Source organism: Phocoena phocoena, chromosome 12 (assembly GCF_963924675.1).
Source record: "Phocoena phocoena chromosome 12, mPhoPho1.1, whole genome shotgun sequence".
Classification (NCBI taxonomy): Eukaryota; Metazoa; Chordata; class Mammalia; order Artiodactyla; family Phocoenidae; genus Phocoena; species Phocoena phocoena.
The window spans coordinates 53,204,685-53,221,125 of record NC_089230.1 but is presented as its reverse complement, the minus strand read 5'-3'; the positions used below and the strand labels follow the sequence as shown (position 1 = coordinate 53,221,125).

General features: G+C 46.2%; 1 protein-coding gene across 1 annotated transcript in view; it reads right to left on the bottom strand.

The window, feature by feature from the left end:
* Window positions 1-16,004, bottom strand: part of PREP (prolyl endopeptidase) — a 140,328-nt gene extending 124,324 nt beyond the window's left edge. The window contains exons 1-2 of the mRNA XM_065889245.1: window positions 15,771-16,004; window positions 10,524-10,598 (exon numbers count right to left, since the gene is read on the bottom strand). Of these exons, the coding sequence (XP_065745317.1) occupies window positions 10,524-10,598; window positions 15,771-15,815 (120 nt within the window). The 5' untranslated portion in view covers window positions 15,816-16,004. The remainder of the gene's footprint in view (window positions 1-10,523; window positions 10,599-15,770) is intronic.
* Between the last annotated feature and the right edge of the window lie 437 nt (window positions 16,005-16,441).

Sequence of the window (16,441 nt, the reverse complement as noted above, 5' to 3'; positions counted from 1 at the left end):
AGCTTAGGGGCTTCCCTGGTGGCACAGTGGTTAGGAGTCCGCCTGCCAACGCAGGGGACACGGGTTATAGCCCTGGTCTGGGAAGATCCCACATGCCGCGGAGCAACTAAGCCTGTGCGCCACAACTACTGAGCTTGCGCTCTAGAGCCCGAGAACCACAACTACTGAAGCCCGCGCACCTAGAGCCCACACTCCACAACGGGAGAGGCCACCGCAATGAGAAGCCCACGCACCGCAACGAAGAGTAGCCCATGCTCGACGCAACTAGAGAAAGACCACGCACAGCAATGAAGACCCAATGCAGCCAAAAAAAAATTTTTAAAAAACTGAAGCTCAGAGAGGTTAATAAGCATGACCAATGTCACAACTCTGATAAAATTGTGGAGTTAAGATTCAAACCTGTCTTTCTACCTCTAAAGCTGTTCATTAAATGAATATACACTACTGCTTTCCCATGAATAAACAGGTTCCAAGATTTTAAGGGTTCTCCTCAGCTGCTGGGGAGAACAGGGTAGAAAAAAATTCTGGAAGAAGGGAGACAAGTTAGGAAGCTACTGAACGCCTAGCTCAGTGGCAATGCATGCCTGAACCAGGCAGTGCCAGCAGGGATAAAAACAAGAAGGGTATGAGATTTTACACAGGCAGAACTGGAGCTCCAGAGAATGGTGTGCTTGATTAAATAGAGAGCTGACCCAAAAGGTCAGAGTGCCATCCAATGTTATACAGGAGAGACCCAGAAGTCTATATTGTGACACATGCCTTGTTTTCCCCCAATGAGAAAATGAGAATCACAAACACTGTCCCTCTAATTTACAAAGACGCTATGAACAAATGAGGCATCTATGAGGACCTTAACTCCTTGAAAGTGCGCTATATAAATCAAAGGTGTTATTACTGTTCTCTAATCATGTCTAAGCTTTCTCTAGGGCAGTTTTCCCAAGCCTTCTGGATCTTAAGAATTACCTGGTGAGGTGATTGGGAAATAGATTTCTACCCAAATCAGATGCTACAGAAGTAGAGCTTGGGCATGTCTATTTTTAACAAATACCCAGGTGATTTTTATGACTGAATGCTTTCCCCCTGGACATGGCAGCATGGGCTGGTGAATGGATTCCAGATACCCAAGAGAAAAGAAAGAGGCTCAGAAAAGTCAGTTATCTTTGTTCTTTAATAACTGTTTTCCCAAAGATACCATGTCTGATATCAGCATTTCTCATTGAGGACATGTAGATTACTGGAACCAAAGCCGAGTAGCTGCCTACGGGGAAAATATTAATGTCAAATGTACACAAGCACCTTAAGAATTTCATCAGTGGTTTGGGGTCTGCTTTTCTAAAACGGAGCTTCCCCTGGTGGTGAACAAAGGGGGCAAGACTCCCAGCCTCTACTCAAGATGTGGCTCAGCCTCCTTTCGGCACTGACCTCTAGCAGCTCAAAGGTTAAGTGGTTCGCCCAGCTCCAATCTCTGGTCTCCTAGACTGATGTGTGAGTCCAGGCCAGCATGAGCCACATCTGTCTTGCTCATGACAACACATCCCTCTCCTCACCCCCATTTAACCCAATGCTTGGTGCAGTGGGCACACTGGTAAACCCAGGACAGGGGAAGAAGGGGAGGGCATGAGCACATATGGAGAAGGAAGGGGAATGAAACCAGTGGACCTATGGCATTAGGGCCAGCCAGCATTCATTCTCCTCCCCAGGGCTCTACCCTGCGTAGTGAGATACTAACTTCACATAGCTGTCCTGCCACTACAGAAGCCAAAGAGGGTCCCTAAGGCTTTTACCAAATCTTTTTTCATTGTCACAGTACAGCCAAGGAGTGAGCACACATCTGGAGCTTGGCCAATCAAAACTCCCTCCCCTGGGATGCAGTCACTTGAACAAGTGACAGAGGGCCAAATCACTGTAATCACTGATGCCATCAGCAGTGCTGGGTGAAAAGTGGAAATTCCCACCACGGAGTCCCACAACTGTCTGGTTCCTGCCTGCTCTAAGCCTGGCCCTCAGTGCATGCCAGGAGCTGGCCTCATATCCTTGCTATGACTTCCTTATTCGCCTAACATGGCCAGAATTCATTTCTACTGCTTGCCTCAAAAACCTCATTACAGAAAGCAAGAGAAAGAAGACAGAAAAAGACAAGCGAAAGCATTGCTTAGAAAAGAGGATGGCCCAGGACCGGCAAATTCTATCATACTTTTGACAATTACCCCATGCACAGATCAAAAGGATGTCGTTCTCTAAATACATATTTCAACTGTGGATTTATCAGAAGTATGTTTGCGAACATACATAAGGCTAAACCTTTCTGTAGGAGGTGGTGAGACCTTTAAGACCTGAGACGCCTTGCAGATTGAGATGATATGTGGTAACGGATTTACCTAGAGCATTTCCTGTTTCCCCTAGAGGAGGAACAACACAGTAGTAATTCTCAATCCAGGTCCTTACATGAAACATTAATGAATGGATGGCAGGGCGTTTCACAGGCCAGCTTTGCCAGTGGGTTCAGAAAACACCAGTTAAAAGAGGCACTACCAAATAGCTTTAAGGTAATGTTTGGCCTAGTTCCGTCGTCGTCCTTTAGAACAACTAAGCCATACTTAGATGCCACAGTTCCGTTGGCGGAGGTGTGGGGAATTCAGTGCTTAGAATTTAAGTATCTTTTTCTAAAAGACTAGAATTCAAAAGGAAAATCCTGCTTCATTTTGTGGATGAAAATAAAAAGACAGAGGCGTCTTTAAAGTTCAACATTCTGAGTAAGCAAATAAGAGGACTAGAGGCTGAAGGTCTACATCTCAAAACACTGAAGCAGCAGTGCCCAGGATGTATCATCTTTGTACAGAGCTCTGCTGTGGGGGGAAAATGAATTTTTACATGCATTTTCTCAGCTGGGTGTCATTAAAACCTTGGAGCTAGATGAATTGAGTGTGACTATATTCATTTTATAGATGAAGAAAAGGAATCCCAGGTAAGGTAGCTGGCTGTGCTCAAAGGCCAAGAAAATGAAAGACCAAGGGCTATGACTTCTATTCCCATCTGGCAAATATTCTGTTTCTCCACCCTGCCTCCCAACAGAGGTGACATGGGAAACACCTGGAAACTCACAGGATGAAGGAACTACTTAAAAAGAGGATATTCACAGTTTGTCCTGAAGTCTTTGAAAGAACACCATAAACCAAACCCAAAACCTAAAGTCTCCTATGCTGTTGATTATATCCAGTATTCCTCAGTTCCCAGTCAGCTTCATCTGCTGTCTGTTGGCTTAGAGACACTGAACTGGCCCTTCATGTTAGTGGAAGTCCTGGGAGCAGGCCTCTGCGGCCTGACAGCCTGAGGGGGAAATGCAAGTGGACAAAAGGATCGTGGCTCACCCAGCTTCCCACCAGTTTTTGCCCACGCTGGCTCTGCCCCACTTTAGGAAAGCACACCGCCCAGGGAGATCTAGGCCAGACTGATACCAGCACAGAGCAGCAACTCCTCACGCTACCTGCTTTTAGGGTTAACCTCAAAGAACAAAAACAAAAGCAAGCAAGCAAAGAAGAAAACCACATATTAGGATAGGCAGAAAGGATCCCAGGGAAAGGTGCTGACTGCCCTCAACTTTGTTCTCCACCGACCTCTGTGACATTAAAATACCTACACAGAAATCCTAGGCTATTTAAATACCCTAGAGATGATCAGAAGTCCTTTGAGATTTAAATCTTTCCTGCCAAGGAAGGGAACAGTGCGGGCAGAAAGGGGACGTTTCCAGCCTCTTTATCTGTGAGACTGAGGGACTGTTCTGTTCATTACCTTCACAGTCCCTTGTCAGCAGGTGTAATGGGCGACCCCCAACTACTCAGACAAATGGGGTGTGGGGGAAAAGACCTAATTCTGTATTCCTTTGATCCTCTCTGAAACAAATGGTGATGTACGTTTTTAGAAGGACTGAACATAAAAACAATTTTTTTTCTTTTTTTTTTTTTGCTGGTTCCTATTAAGAGTTCTTCTCTCATGATCCACAAGGGATGGAGCTGTTGTTACTGTCCTTTTGCCTGAGGCAGCTCTCAGAGAGGGAAAAATAAATTAGTCATTTGATATCTGCAGCCGGTATTCTACATTTGCTTACCTCCTGTACCAAAGCCCCAGGACAGAGCTTCTGTGGAAGCCGGACTTGACGACTAGTTACAATGACAGCAGCTATCCCATGAAAGGTGTAAATTTTTCCTTTCTGTATCTCCCCTTCACTAACTCAGTAACAAGTTCTGGAATATTCAACCAAGAGGCCTGAAGCCACAATACGATGGAGTAAAATGGGGAGACTCTTCAAAAGGCTACAAGGACATTGCTTCTATCTGGACTTTAGGGCTGCAAAACCAAGCCCAGGGATGCAGAGAATTTCTCACTATCAGGAAGGGGCGCAGATGGTGCCACGTGGACTGACTGCACCACGATGGACGGGGAGGCCAGGGGAAAGAAATACGCATTCGGTACTCTCACAGGGACCTGACAGCGAGACGGCTGCTTCCGTAAACTGCAAGGGACTGAGAGGCAATGCAAAGCTGAGGGGGCACAGCAGTCCCCATGCTGGTGACATAAAAGTCTCTACTATTCCCCAGGACGTGTGGTCCACCTGCACAGTGAAGAACACAGGACCATGGTAAGGTCACTGGATTGGGCAATGGGGCTGCCGCTGATCACGAAGAGAATGGTTTATATTGATGGGAGACAGGACAAAGGAAGAAGGGCTATCAGCTGCATGGAGGGGCGTGCAGAGTGGCTTATCGACAGGAAAAGAGGAGATGGCCCGTGATAGTGTCTGAAATGAGATCTGAACAGGGCACACCCCAAGGGGCCAGGACACCAACTGAGAGGAAGAAAGAGGCTGCAAAGAGCTCAGGCCGAGTGTGGGGTTTGGGGTTCACTTGTTTGTGTCCCACAGGAAACTCAGGAAGTTGAAGATTAGGAAGTGAATCACACGCACATTACTGTCAGTGGGTGGGGGATGGGTGTCTTGTTATTAGTAGTCTGGAGGCTCAAGTTACCTCGGTGTCAAAATATCGGGGTGCATCAAGGCTGCTACACACTTCCTTCCATGACCTGCAAAGGGACAAGCTTTTTTTTTTTTTTTTAAATAGATTTATTTATGTTTATTTTTGGCTGCGTTGGCTTTCTCTAGTTGCGGTGCGCGGGCTTTCTCTAGTTGCGGTGCGCGGGCTTTCTCTAGTTGCGGTGCGCGGGCTTCTCATTGTGATGGCTTCTCTTTGTTGCTGAGCACGGGGTCTAGGTGTGCGGGCTTCAGTAGTTGTGGCTTGTGGGCACTAGAGCGCAGGCTCAGTAGTTGTGGCGCATGGTCTTAGTTGCTCCGTGGCATGTGGGATCTTCCCGGACCAGGGCTCAAACCCGTGTCCCCTGCACTGGCAGGCAGATTCTTAACCACTGCTCCACCAGGGAAGAGCCTGCTGAATGGGAAGTATGGACTGACCACCTGTTGGGACCTGCCTATCTGTCTTCAAATCCTTTTTAATGACTGCAAACCTCCCGCTCTGCCATCTCACACTGAAAACTTCCAAGGTTACCCTGGTGTCCCATTTACCCCAGTGAGATTTCACTATGGTTCAGACACCTCAAGAGTATATCACACTTACGAGATGTCTAAAGGGCTTTTAACCCAGAGCCTTCCCTTTATCTTATTACTGTTTAGGTTGTATTTCCATACAGATGCTCCTAGAATTACACACATACTTTATAAAGTTGTAATCACTGGGAGCACTACAATCTTGCATCCTTCTCCCACTTCACATTCTACCTTAAGCACTTTTTCACTTAGAAAGCAATCTTTACAGCCCAACATTTTAATAGAGGCATGTACTATTTCGTTAAGCGGATCCACCAGATTTGACTTAAATACTAAACTATTGTTGGAAATGGCGATTTCCAATTTTTCCCTATTAAAAATAATGCCCCAGGAGCTTCCCTGGTGGCGCAGTCGTTGAGAGTCCGCCTGCCGATGCAGGGGACGCGGGTTCGTGCCCTTGGTCCGGGAAGATCCCACATGGCGCGGAGCGGCTGGGCCCGTGAGCCGTGGCCACTGAGCCTGCGCGTCCGGAGCCTGTGCTCCGCAATGGGAGAGGCCACAACAGTGAGAGGCCCGCGTACTGCAAAAAATAAAATAAAAAAAATAATGCCCCAAACTGGCCCTTTTCTAGATCTCCCTATTTCTGAAGTGACACTATTACTCTCCCAGTAGGCCTGAAAACTCTTCTTTCTTAGGTATTTGCTTTTTGCTATCAGATGGGTTGATTTCTCATCATTGCTATTGATTTTACGTTTCTTTGGTACATACTCACGTCACTTGAACGCATTAATTCTAAAAAGTTTTCAGTTGTTTCCCTGAGGTTTTCTAGACACATAATCACAGAATCTATAATTAATGATAATTTTATTTTTGCCTGTACAAATTTCAGTTCACGTTCTATCGCACTGGTCAAAGCTTTGCAAACATACAAAAATCGTAGTGACAGAGATATTCCAGCCTAGCGCTTAGGTTGTTTTGAATATTTATCTTATTAAAGTTATTTCTATTTTTAGCTTTGGATTTTCTTTAATTCTTAAAATATTAACTAGGTTAATTATAGAATATAGATTTACTTAATCTATGAATGTAATAATATTAAATTGTTCTTGAATTCCTGTGACAAATTCTGCTTTTTTTTTTTTAACCTGCTAACATTATTTATAGTCTTTACATCTATATTCACAAGAAAGGTTGGTCCCTATCTTCACTGTCCAAAATGGTAGCCACTAGCCACATGTAGCAAATGAGCAACTGATCACGTGGCTGGTCTGAACTGATATGTGCTATAAGTATAAAATATACACTGGATTTTGAAACCTTACTTTAAAAAAAAAGAATGTAAAATATCTTAACAGTATTTTATATTCATTACATGTTGAGATGTTAATATTTTGAGTATACTAGATTAAATTATTACAATTAATTTCATCTGTTTCTTTTTACGTAATGTGGCTACTAGAAAACTTTGAATTATCTACGTGGCTTACATTATATCATCTATTGGGCAGTGCTAAAAACACTGTTTCCTCTTTACAAAGGCTGAATTGACCTCAAAGAAACAACTGAGTTGTGTAGGATCTTCTACAAACTGGAACATTTGCTATAAAATAGGGTTACGTGGGCCTTCACAGCTTGAAAGAATTCACCCAGATTCAAGTCCCCACCACCACTGTCTTTGAGAATTTTCTAAGTTACAAGTCTGCTCTGAGATTCTTTTATAAAGTATAAAGCCTCAAATGCCAGGAACTCTCAGAGTTGGATAACCTACATTAAATACTAGATTAAATCAAAGACTTAACGACAGCATTTCAGATCTTAGTATAAATGAGCTATCAATGTTCCTCACTTCCGGGCTGGTTTTTTATTGAAAATGTAACAAGCAGTTTTTCTTTGATTTAGAGGTTACGTGAAGATTTTCCTTTACACCAAGGTATGTCTAATACACCTGTGTGTACGTGCCTCTCACTGTGAGTAGAAAATGTTCCTGCTGCTCTTCTGAGCGTTAGAAAAACACACTCTGTCTTTTCAGTCTGAGACCGAAATTTCACTCATCAGATCTCAGATGACAACTAGCTCGCGTCAATAACGAAGCTGTTTAGGGGGGACTGGGCAAGGTGTGTATGGAGAATGCAGGGGGAAGGCACGAGCTGCAAAGCCCTCTGACACCTGAGGTACACCGTCTGAAAAGGTCAGTGTTGGGGGGGGGTGGGGGGAAGCCAAGGGTACCTGCAGGAGGACATAGAGAGTCCCACAGCAAGCACAGACATGAATATATCCCTATAGCTTGCATTTCCAAAGCTATTACACCCAGAGTCTTTGATCTTTTATCATTTCTTTAATGTGGACTGCCTGGGTTCCACTGGACTGCTTGGGTTCCACTCTTACTAGCTACGTGAACTTGGACATGTTACTTAATCACTCTAACTCAATTTCTTCATCTGTGAAATGGGAAAAATAAAAAGGCCTATGTCAGAGTTTGAGAACTGAATGGGATAGGGTATGCAAAACTACCAGTGAAGTGCCCTGTACATAGTAAACAACCAATCAATGTATACCACAAAAATAAGTGTATACGTCAGTGTCATTAGCGTCTATCCAGTATTGACTGCAAGATCACCAATTAGCAAAGTTTCATCTACTAGTAAGTGGCTCGTCAACCACAGGACCAGCCATCATCAATTAAGGAACAGCAAAGTATGCATCCATTAACACGTAAACAAAAACTGAGTCGTTCCAACACAGCTGCATCACTCAATCACCATCAAAGGCTGAAGGAATCCAGGTTGTACCCAATACCTCAGACAAAGTAACTGTCATAGAGACAGTCCTTGGGGACAGTTTTCCAGCGATGCACAGGAAGTTCGTCTCCTTCCCCCCATTACAGGCTGTGAAGCTGCCTGTGACTCTCCATTCCCAGGCTCAATCCCTGTCTCAGCTCAGCCCAAAGCTGGATGGTCAAGGTCATCTGTGGCAGAGTGGAGGCGAGGAGGCGGCCCACACCTGCTCCCTGCTCCGCTTAGCCTACCTGCGGAGCTGGAGCCTTTGCCTGCCCCTCAAGTGACCCATTTGTTTCTCACCTGGGGATGGCTACCCATCAACCTCTATAACCCACTGCTTCACCAAAGGAAAATGAAAACCCAAATACCAATCATTCTCACCCATGAGACCTCTGTCTTTCTTGAAGGGAATCAGGAAAGGGTGAGAATGAGGGAGTACAGACAGAAGTAAAAACCATTAGAAAATCTCAAAATGGTGGTGTGCTTACTTCAAGGGAAAGGACAGGGAAGAAGTTTTAAGAGTTTCTGCAGTGGGCAGAGGAGGAGAAAAATGCTAGCCACGAAGAACAGCTGAGAGCAGCAGAAAGGAAAGCAGGCAGGCCAGGGCTTCGGAAATGAAGAAAGACTTGATTCCTGCCTCTACTTTCTCCTCTTCCATGTATCATCGTGCCTGGCTAAGCCCTTCCCTCCACTCCGTTCCTGGTGAAGCTTTTCCCTAAGGACATGAAGGTGGTGGAGTCTGCAACCCCACTGACCAGGGAGTGTGAAAGGGTTGGGGATGGGGGATGGGCAAGGAGAGAATCCCGATTCCACTAGCCAGGTCCACATCAGAAGGGAATGCCTTCCTGGAAATTCTGAATTGCCTTGGAAATCTGAGTTCAGTTCTCCAGAGAACACTGGTATATACGGTGGCAAGGGACCACAAGATATAAGAGCAGCTAAGACATAGGCTTTTAGAAGCTGGCCTAGAGAACTACTCAGCATGCATTAACATTTTTTTTTTTTAATGGGAAATGTACTCTGGGATTCTAAAGAAGCTCAAATAAACTTCTGGAATGCTGAGCACATTAGAAATTGTATACATATTTTTACATACTGAGTTAGCATGGCTATAAATAAGAGAGTCAAGGAACTCAGAGTGGACTGGAGAAACACTATTCCCTCAACCAAGCAAACTTAACCACATAGAGTATATGTAAATAATGAATCTCAAATGACAAGTCTTGGGCTCTCCAAGGAGGAAAAAATATCCATGGGACATGGCACTTAGAGGTAAGCTTCGTTAACGAAATGAGACTTCAGCTCAAAATACTACATTTCTCCAAAAGAATAGGAAAGCTTCATATTTTTACACAGAGTAGAAAATTCTCCCCCCACCCCCTTATAAAATATAAGAAGATGCTTAGAATTTAGTTCTCTTATAATTTTATTGTTGTTGCATTAAAACCAATAAGTAAGCTATATGACCAGCATTCAGTTTTCAGGACCTGGTACTTCTTAAATATATACGATTTTCCTTCCTTTGGAGAAAATGTATTAGGCAATTTTTTCCTTCACATAATTTTTCTGTAGGTTTTCATTTTCCTTTGGTAAAATTCTGTTTTCCTTCTTTCAAATATTTTCATTTCAAATAGTTGGTTCATTAGTGTCCCTATAAACCATGAACATTATTCAAAACAGTTACGTGATCTTCTATGGGACTAAAAATGCTTTCACCTCTTTCCCATGAATCATTTCACAGAAAAGTGGTAGTACCAACATGTCTATTCACCCTCTCACTGCAGACAACACAGGATGATACCAGAAGGGAAACGCCACGGTTATTGATGTCTAGGGTTTGGTCTGAGCTACAAAGGCTGCCTTATGTTTATTATTATTGTTTTTTACATCTTTATTGGAGTATAATTGCTTTACAATGGTGTGTTAGTTTCTGCTTTCTAACAAAGTGAATCAGTTATACATATACATATGTTCCCATATCTCTTCCCTCTTGCGTCTCCCTCCCTCCCACCCTCCCTATCCCACCCCTCTAGGCGGTCACAAAGCACCCAGCTGATCTTGCTATGCTATGCAGCTGCTTCCCACTAGCTATCTACCTTACGTTTCGTAGTGTATATATGTCCATGCCTCTCTCTCGCTTTGTCACAGCTTACCCTTCCCCGCCTTATCTTTAATGATAAACCCTAATTTACCTTTGTCTGCTCGCTGTCTGGGTCTTCAAGCCAAGCGTAAGGGTCACAGATTTTATGCCCATGATAATCCTGTACCTGCAAAAGACAAAATATGGTGTTAGATAACTAGTGTCTAATCCCAATTAAGTTACTACTTTCCGAATGTGGTGCAGAGACAGGAAAGGGGCAGTCAGAAACAGCCCAATTGGCTCACTGGCAACGTGTCTGCCCAAATTACCACATGAACCAAAGCTGGCAGGTTCTCAAAGGTGTCAAGCCACCCTTCATGAAAAGAGCGTTTTAGCTAGAGAGGGAAGAAAGATGAAAGGTCAGAATAGGAACCGCTCCATCTGTACAACACAAAACAAAGGCCTGCCGCTGTGCTAAAGAAACTTGAAAACGTGTTGTCGTAGCAAAGCACAGAATTACACAATGCAGTGGGGATGCTGGAAGGGCACGCTTGGGAGGGAGCCACCACACACGAGTGCATTGCCCTATTCTTGCTAAGCTGACCGATGATTAGAAAATCTCCCTACAATGTACGATATGATCCGTTGTGCCTTTAAGTCTGAACTGCCAAAAAGCAAGTTAACTAATGTGCAATGATACTAAGTGACGTCAGCTGAGAAAGCTGACTTACATGCCATAAAAGAACATTTCTAAAACTGAAGCTTTTCTTCCGTTTAGTGCACTGTTATGAAATGCTTTCTTTCACTGTGCAGAAAAGGAGGCACAAAGGCCTCACGCATTGGGACTACCCTGATATTTGATGAATAAAATTGCCGAGTGCAAGAAGGGCCTGACTGAGGGGACACTTCCAGGAGCGCTCACAGGAGCTGATCTTCAGAACCACGTGGGAGCTTCTGAAAAACCAAATTCCTGGGCCTGCCCTCAGAGATGGAAGGAGACCAGAAGAAGGACAGGGAGTCGCCACTCCCCAGGTGATGATGCCTAAAGAAACCATCCACAGGTAAATGTCACTGCAGAACCTCTCCATTTCATACTCACGTGATTAATCTAATCAAATGAAACCACATGGACAACGTCTTTCCAGTCAAGTCTCTCTCAACAACTCATTAACATTCCGGCTAAGGCTTCTTATATGAGGTTGTCCAGAAGACTACCAGTGCCTCCAATGAGTTTTGCATCTGTCTCCTTGTTTTGTTCTATAATACCAAAATGTAAGGGCTATTTCCGAAGGAAAGAGAACACTCTCCTGGAAAAGGAAAACCTGCTGTTTCTACTGCTGGTCAAAGTTTCAGCGTGGCTGCTGGCCAACTGAGAAGAATGTCCCCCAAGCCTCAAACCTCAGGCTTTCTGCAAGGGGTCAGCATCTGTCCTCATCTGGTGCCAGAGGAGAGCACCTGGGGAAATGCACACCTGGAAGAACGGGCAGTTCGGGTGGAACACAGGAACTGTTCTCAGCAAACAATGACTGACAAGTGCAACTGACAAAATCAGATGAAAGCCTTCCAGATGAGTCTTCCTAAAATTACCAATTTTCAATCCTTACCAAAAGCCTCTCTCAATTTTAGCTGATTATCATCGCTGAAGAAAAGCTTTCTGTCTTTTCTTCTCATCAGCAAGTGTCTTACATTTTACACGCCTTGGAATGGTTACAAAATATGCTTATAGTAACAACCATCTTTTTCTCTGTCAATAAGGAATCAAAAAAATTTAAAGTTGTGTAAGATCTTCCAATCTAGTATTTTTAGGAGCGATGTCAGGCACAAGATGGCAACACGCCCAGGGCCATACCACACGCCCAGGGCCATACCGAGTTCAGAATCAGCGCTGTGACTCCAAACAAGCTGCCAACAGCTTTTCCCCAAATATTCCTTGGAGGGGACAGACCGGACACTTAAAAAATGTTCCTCGATTATGATGCTGTTAGAACTCAGACATATCCAAAGACTTAACTTTTCATAAAGAAGGGGAGAAGATGAACTGCAAGTCATCTTAGTATTATGGCTAAGTGAAGGTGTTGCCAAGTGCTAGACCCAAAGCAATGAACATTTGCTGAATATCCATATTGTTGTACCTGATGCTTTAAAGCAACCCTGTAAGAGAGCTGATGATATTCCTATTTTCCAGACTACAGAATGCAATTCACAGAGACCGGAAGGCCACAGATTTACCGTGAGCTAAACACTGCGCCATAGCCACGTTATCTGATTTGCTCCTCACTGGGAGGTTATTAACCAACTCATTTTTCCAGATGAGGAAACTGAAGCTGGAGAGAATTAAAGCAATTGACAAGGGTCAGACTGTTAAGTGGGAGGGAGGACTGTGACCCACCCTGAGCCGACCTCAGAGCCTGTGGACTCAACCTTTGGCTAATGAAGCAGGCCAGTTCTGAACTGGCAGGTGCACAGCTGGACCTTGACTCAGAACCCAGTGTATCCTACACTGGACTGCCTCCTGAATGGTGTTTACCTCTGAGCAAACAGCCCCATCGCCATCTAAAGCAGACTGAAGTTAGTTATCAAGCAGACATTTTTAACCAGGACAAGAAACTGATTCTCTCCAGGAGAATCCCAGGAGCCAAGTGCCCTCCCTCCATCCCGCCCACTCCCTACATTTTTCTTTTACAAGATGATACCCTACAAATGGGGTGATCTCATAGCTACATCCCCTGAACTCAAGTTGTGCAGTATCTGATTCTCCCATCTGATTTAAGTTTGCAAACCCTGCCTTATTTTCCCGAGAGGCTTTAAAAATAGAGTCCCGATAAGACACTGTTACTGTTCGATATTTCACTTGTATTGTTCAACAGCTCACCTGCTGCCTTCAGGATGAAGTGCAGACTTGTACACACAGCACGCAGAGCCCATCAAACCTGGCCCCATTTTCTTTTTTTTCCCTTTCCAGCCCCCTTCCAAGCTCATCCACCCACGGATATTCTGGCCTTCCTGCCATCCTAAAACAAATGCAATTCCATGACTGTACAGCCCTACATAACGATGACTTTAAGTCACACGCCAGAAATGTCCTTTCTACCTTACTTAACCAACTGGCCAACTTCCAGGCTCAATTCACATACTGTCTCTTCCTACTGATGGAAATTAATCTCATCCTCCTCTGTGTTCTCCACTCACCCTATACATTCTCCTAACTGCTGTAGCAGGCCCGAATTCCCTGAGGGCAACACTCTCGGGGGGGATGGGCAACGGCATTACAGTGGAATGGCAAGGTTTCCAAAACTCTGCTCACTAAAGCAGAAATCCACCACAAAGGGTTGCATGCTCCAACCCCACAGTTCAGCAGGAGACTGTGCAGTACGTAGCTGGAAGATGCTCAAGGGAGAGAGACAGAGAGCTACAGCAATCTCTAGCACCTGCTGGAGAGAAACGAACCCATCCTAGAAATCAAGACTACAATTTGAGCAAATGCATAAGTCAAGCCTAGGGTTAGTAATCAGGACTCTGTCACAGGAAAAAGATACTCCATGCAGGCTATCAGGGCTGGGATAAATACACTGGGATCCGCAGAGCAGGGTCCAGGCTGGACCAGAACCACATTTCCTTGGCCTTGAGATCGATCATGAGTGCTTTGATGAAAAGGAACCGGAGAGTATTAAAATCCACGGTATACTCTTTCCAGTTAATTGTTCAGAAGCTTTCTGATGTCTTCAAAAAATCCTCACTTAACCCTTTCCAGAACTGTAAAACACAGAGAAGTGAACTGTAGGATTCTGGTAACCCGAAAAGGGAAAAAACTAAGCAAGAAGCAACCCCACCTTTAAAAATAAAACAAAACAAATCTAAAACAGCGCTTATCAAGCCACATAATAGTTCTTTATAATTTTAATCTCTCCTGAAAACTCAAGGATTCTCAAGAACCAAACTGAGATATTCATGTCTTCCTATTACTAAAGTCCGTTACACTGCAGGGCTGGACCATCGTGTGAATGAATGAATGAATGATGATATTCTTACTACAGCAGCAAGTAAGCTCTGTGATCAGCCAAGCCGGCCCTAATAGTTCATATATGGGAGATAAGGCCTGTAACAGGTAAGTGATCTGCCAAAGAGCATCCAGCGAGTGAGTGACAGAACCAGAACTAGCGCTCAGTTCTTCTTACTTGGTCTCTCCTCTTTTCCATTCTGGCTGGATCACTTTACTCCCAGACACAAAGGAAACAACTCTCTGAACCACAGGGACAGAGCTTCTTGGGCGTCAGAGTAAATTTAATAAGCAAGCAGCTGAACCGGCTGAGAAAACATGGTTACCAGATGACCACAGGTCAAAGAAACCATGGATGCATCAGTGTCACTTGGGAATCTTAATTTAAAACAATACGTCCTTTACTCTAAAGCCCCAGTACCCTTTATCCCCAAATGAGACTGCTTTAAAGTACAGACTTTCTGGCATAAATCGGGTCAAAGCAAACAGAAAAAAACCTAGAACTGTATCATACAAAAATCTTTTTTATTTGGATTCCATTTTAAGTAATCTGAAGAATTTGGCTATTCCTACCAGAATCATGCCCACAACACTTGGATTTACTCCAGTTCTTAAAATGCCAAACTAATTTTTACACACACAAAAAGTGTTTGCCCAGAATTCCACCCTGGGGACCTCAACAGTGACCCTGAGGTCATCTACAGCTGAAGGAAACGGTGGCTAACCCCTGCACTAGGCAAAACTTCATTCTTTAAAAGGCCATCCTCTCCCCTTCGAAGACCTCGTCTCGCCCCCACCAACTCCTGTTCTAGTTTAGGAACACTCGGATCAACACTGCCACAGCTCGGGGCCCTGCTCCACCTTCCCCAGGACTCTACCTCGGCCCGGCCCTGCATCCCCAGCGCCCGTCGCCCAGCGCTCGGCCAAGGGCAGGGGAAGCGCTCGATACACGTTTTAAAATCGAATGAATGAACTTCAACTCTAAGTATTTTTAATTTGTGAGTCGAAAAAGTTTGCTTTTGTTTTATAATTGGACATCACCTACACGCATACACACTTTTTCCTACCACCATATTTAAGCCAGAGCCTCCTCCGGTCAAAAAGCAGTGACACGTTCTGTCTCCCCACTCCCTTAAGATGCCCATTACCACCCGGGCGTCTGCCCTTGACCCCGCTGATCTCCTTAGGAAGCGGCCCAGCGGCGGCTGACCACCGACTCCGCCGCCAGCAGGCGGAGGGTGGCCGCCACCAGGGCCCCCTCGGCTAGGGAGGAGCCCGGCGCCCCCCGCCCGGCCTTGCAAACAAAGGCCGAGGGGGAGGGGAGGGCAGGAGGGGAGGGCAGGGGGCGGCGGGGGTACTCACGGCGGTCTCATCGCGGTACACGTCGGGGTACTGGAAGGACAGCATGGCCGGGGGCGCGGGGGCGGCGCGGGCTCCGGAGCGGTCGCGAGGTGGCCGGGCGGGCCGCGGGGAGAGGCGGGGGCGCAGGCCGGGCGGCGGCGGCGGCGGCGGCGGCGGCGGCGTGCAGCTCTTAGCCGGGACTCACGACTGGACCTGCGGCGCGGCGGCGAGGACTTGCGGGAAGCAGGAAGGAGCTGTCGGCGAGGCCGGCAGCCCCTCCCCGGCGGGCGGGCCCAGCGGCAGCGGCGGCGACAAGAGGAAGGGGGCGGCGCCGTGCGTGAGCCAGGCCGGGCGCACAGCTCCCTCTGCTGGAGCGCCGGCCGCGCCCGCGCCGCCCGGGCCCAAGGACTACTGTTCCCGGCGCGTGGCGCACCCACGCCGGGACCACCGCCCCAGGCATCCCCGCCACACCCACAATGCCACGGAGCCGGCCACACGCCGGCCCCGGCCACCGCGCCGGGCACACGTGCGGTCACGCCGGCGGGGCCACCACGCCTCCTGCCCCCTCCCGCCCTCCCCGAAGTCCCCTCGCTGGCCGCTTCGCCATTGCCGCGCTCGCAGGGCCTCCCTCGAGCAGAATGAACCGCAGGGTTTGCGTATTGATTCCCCCATCTTCCTGTTGCCGGACTGGG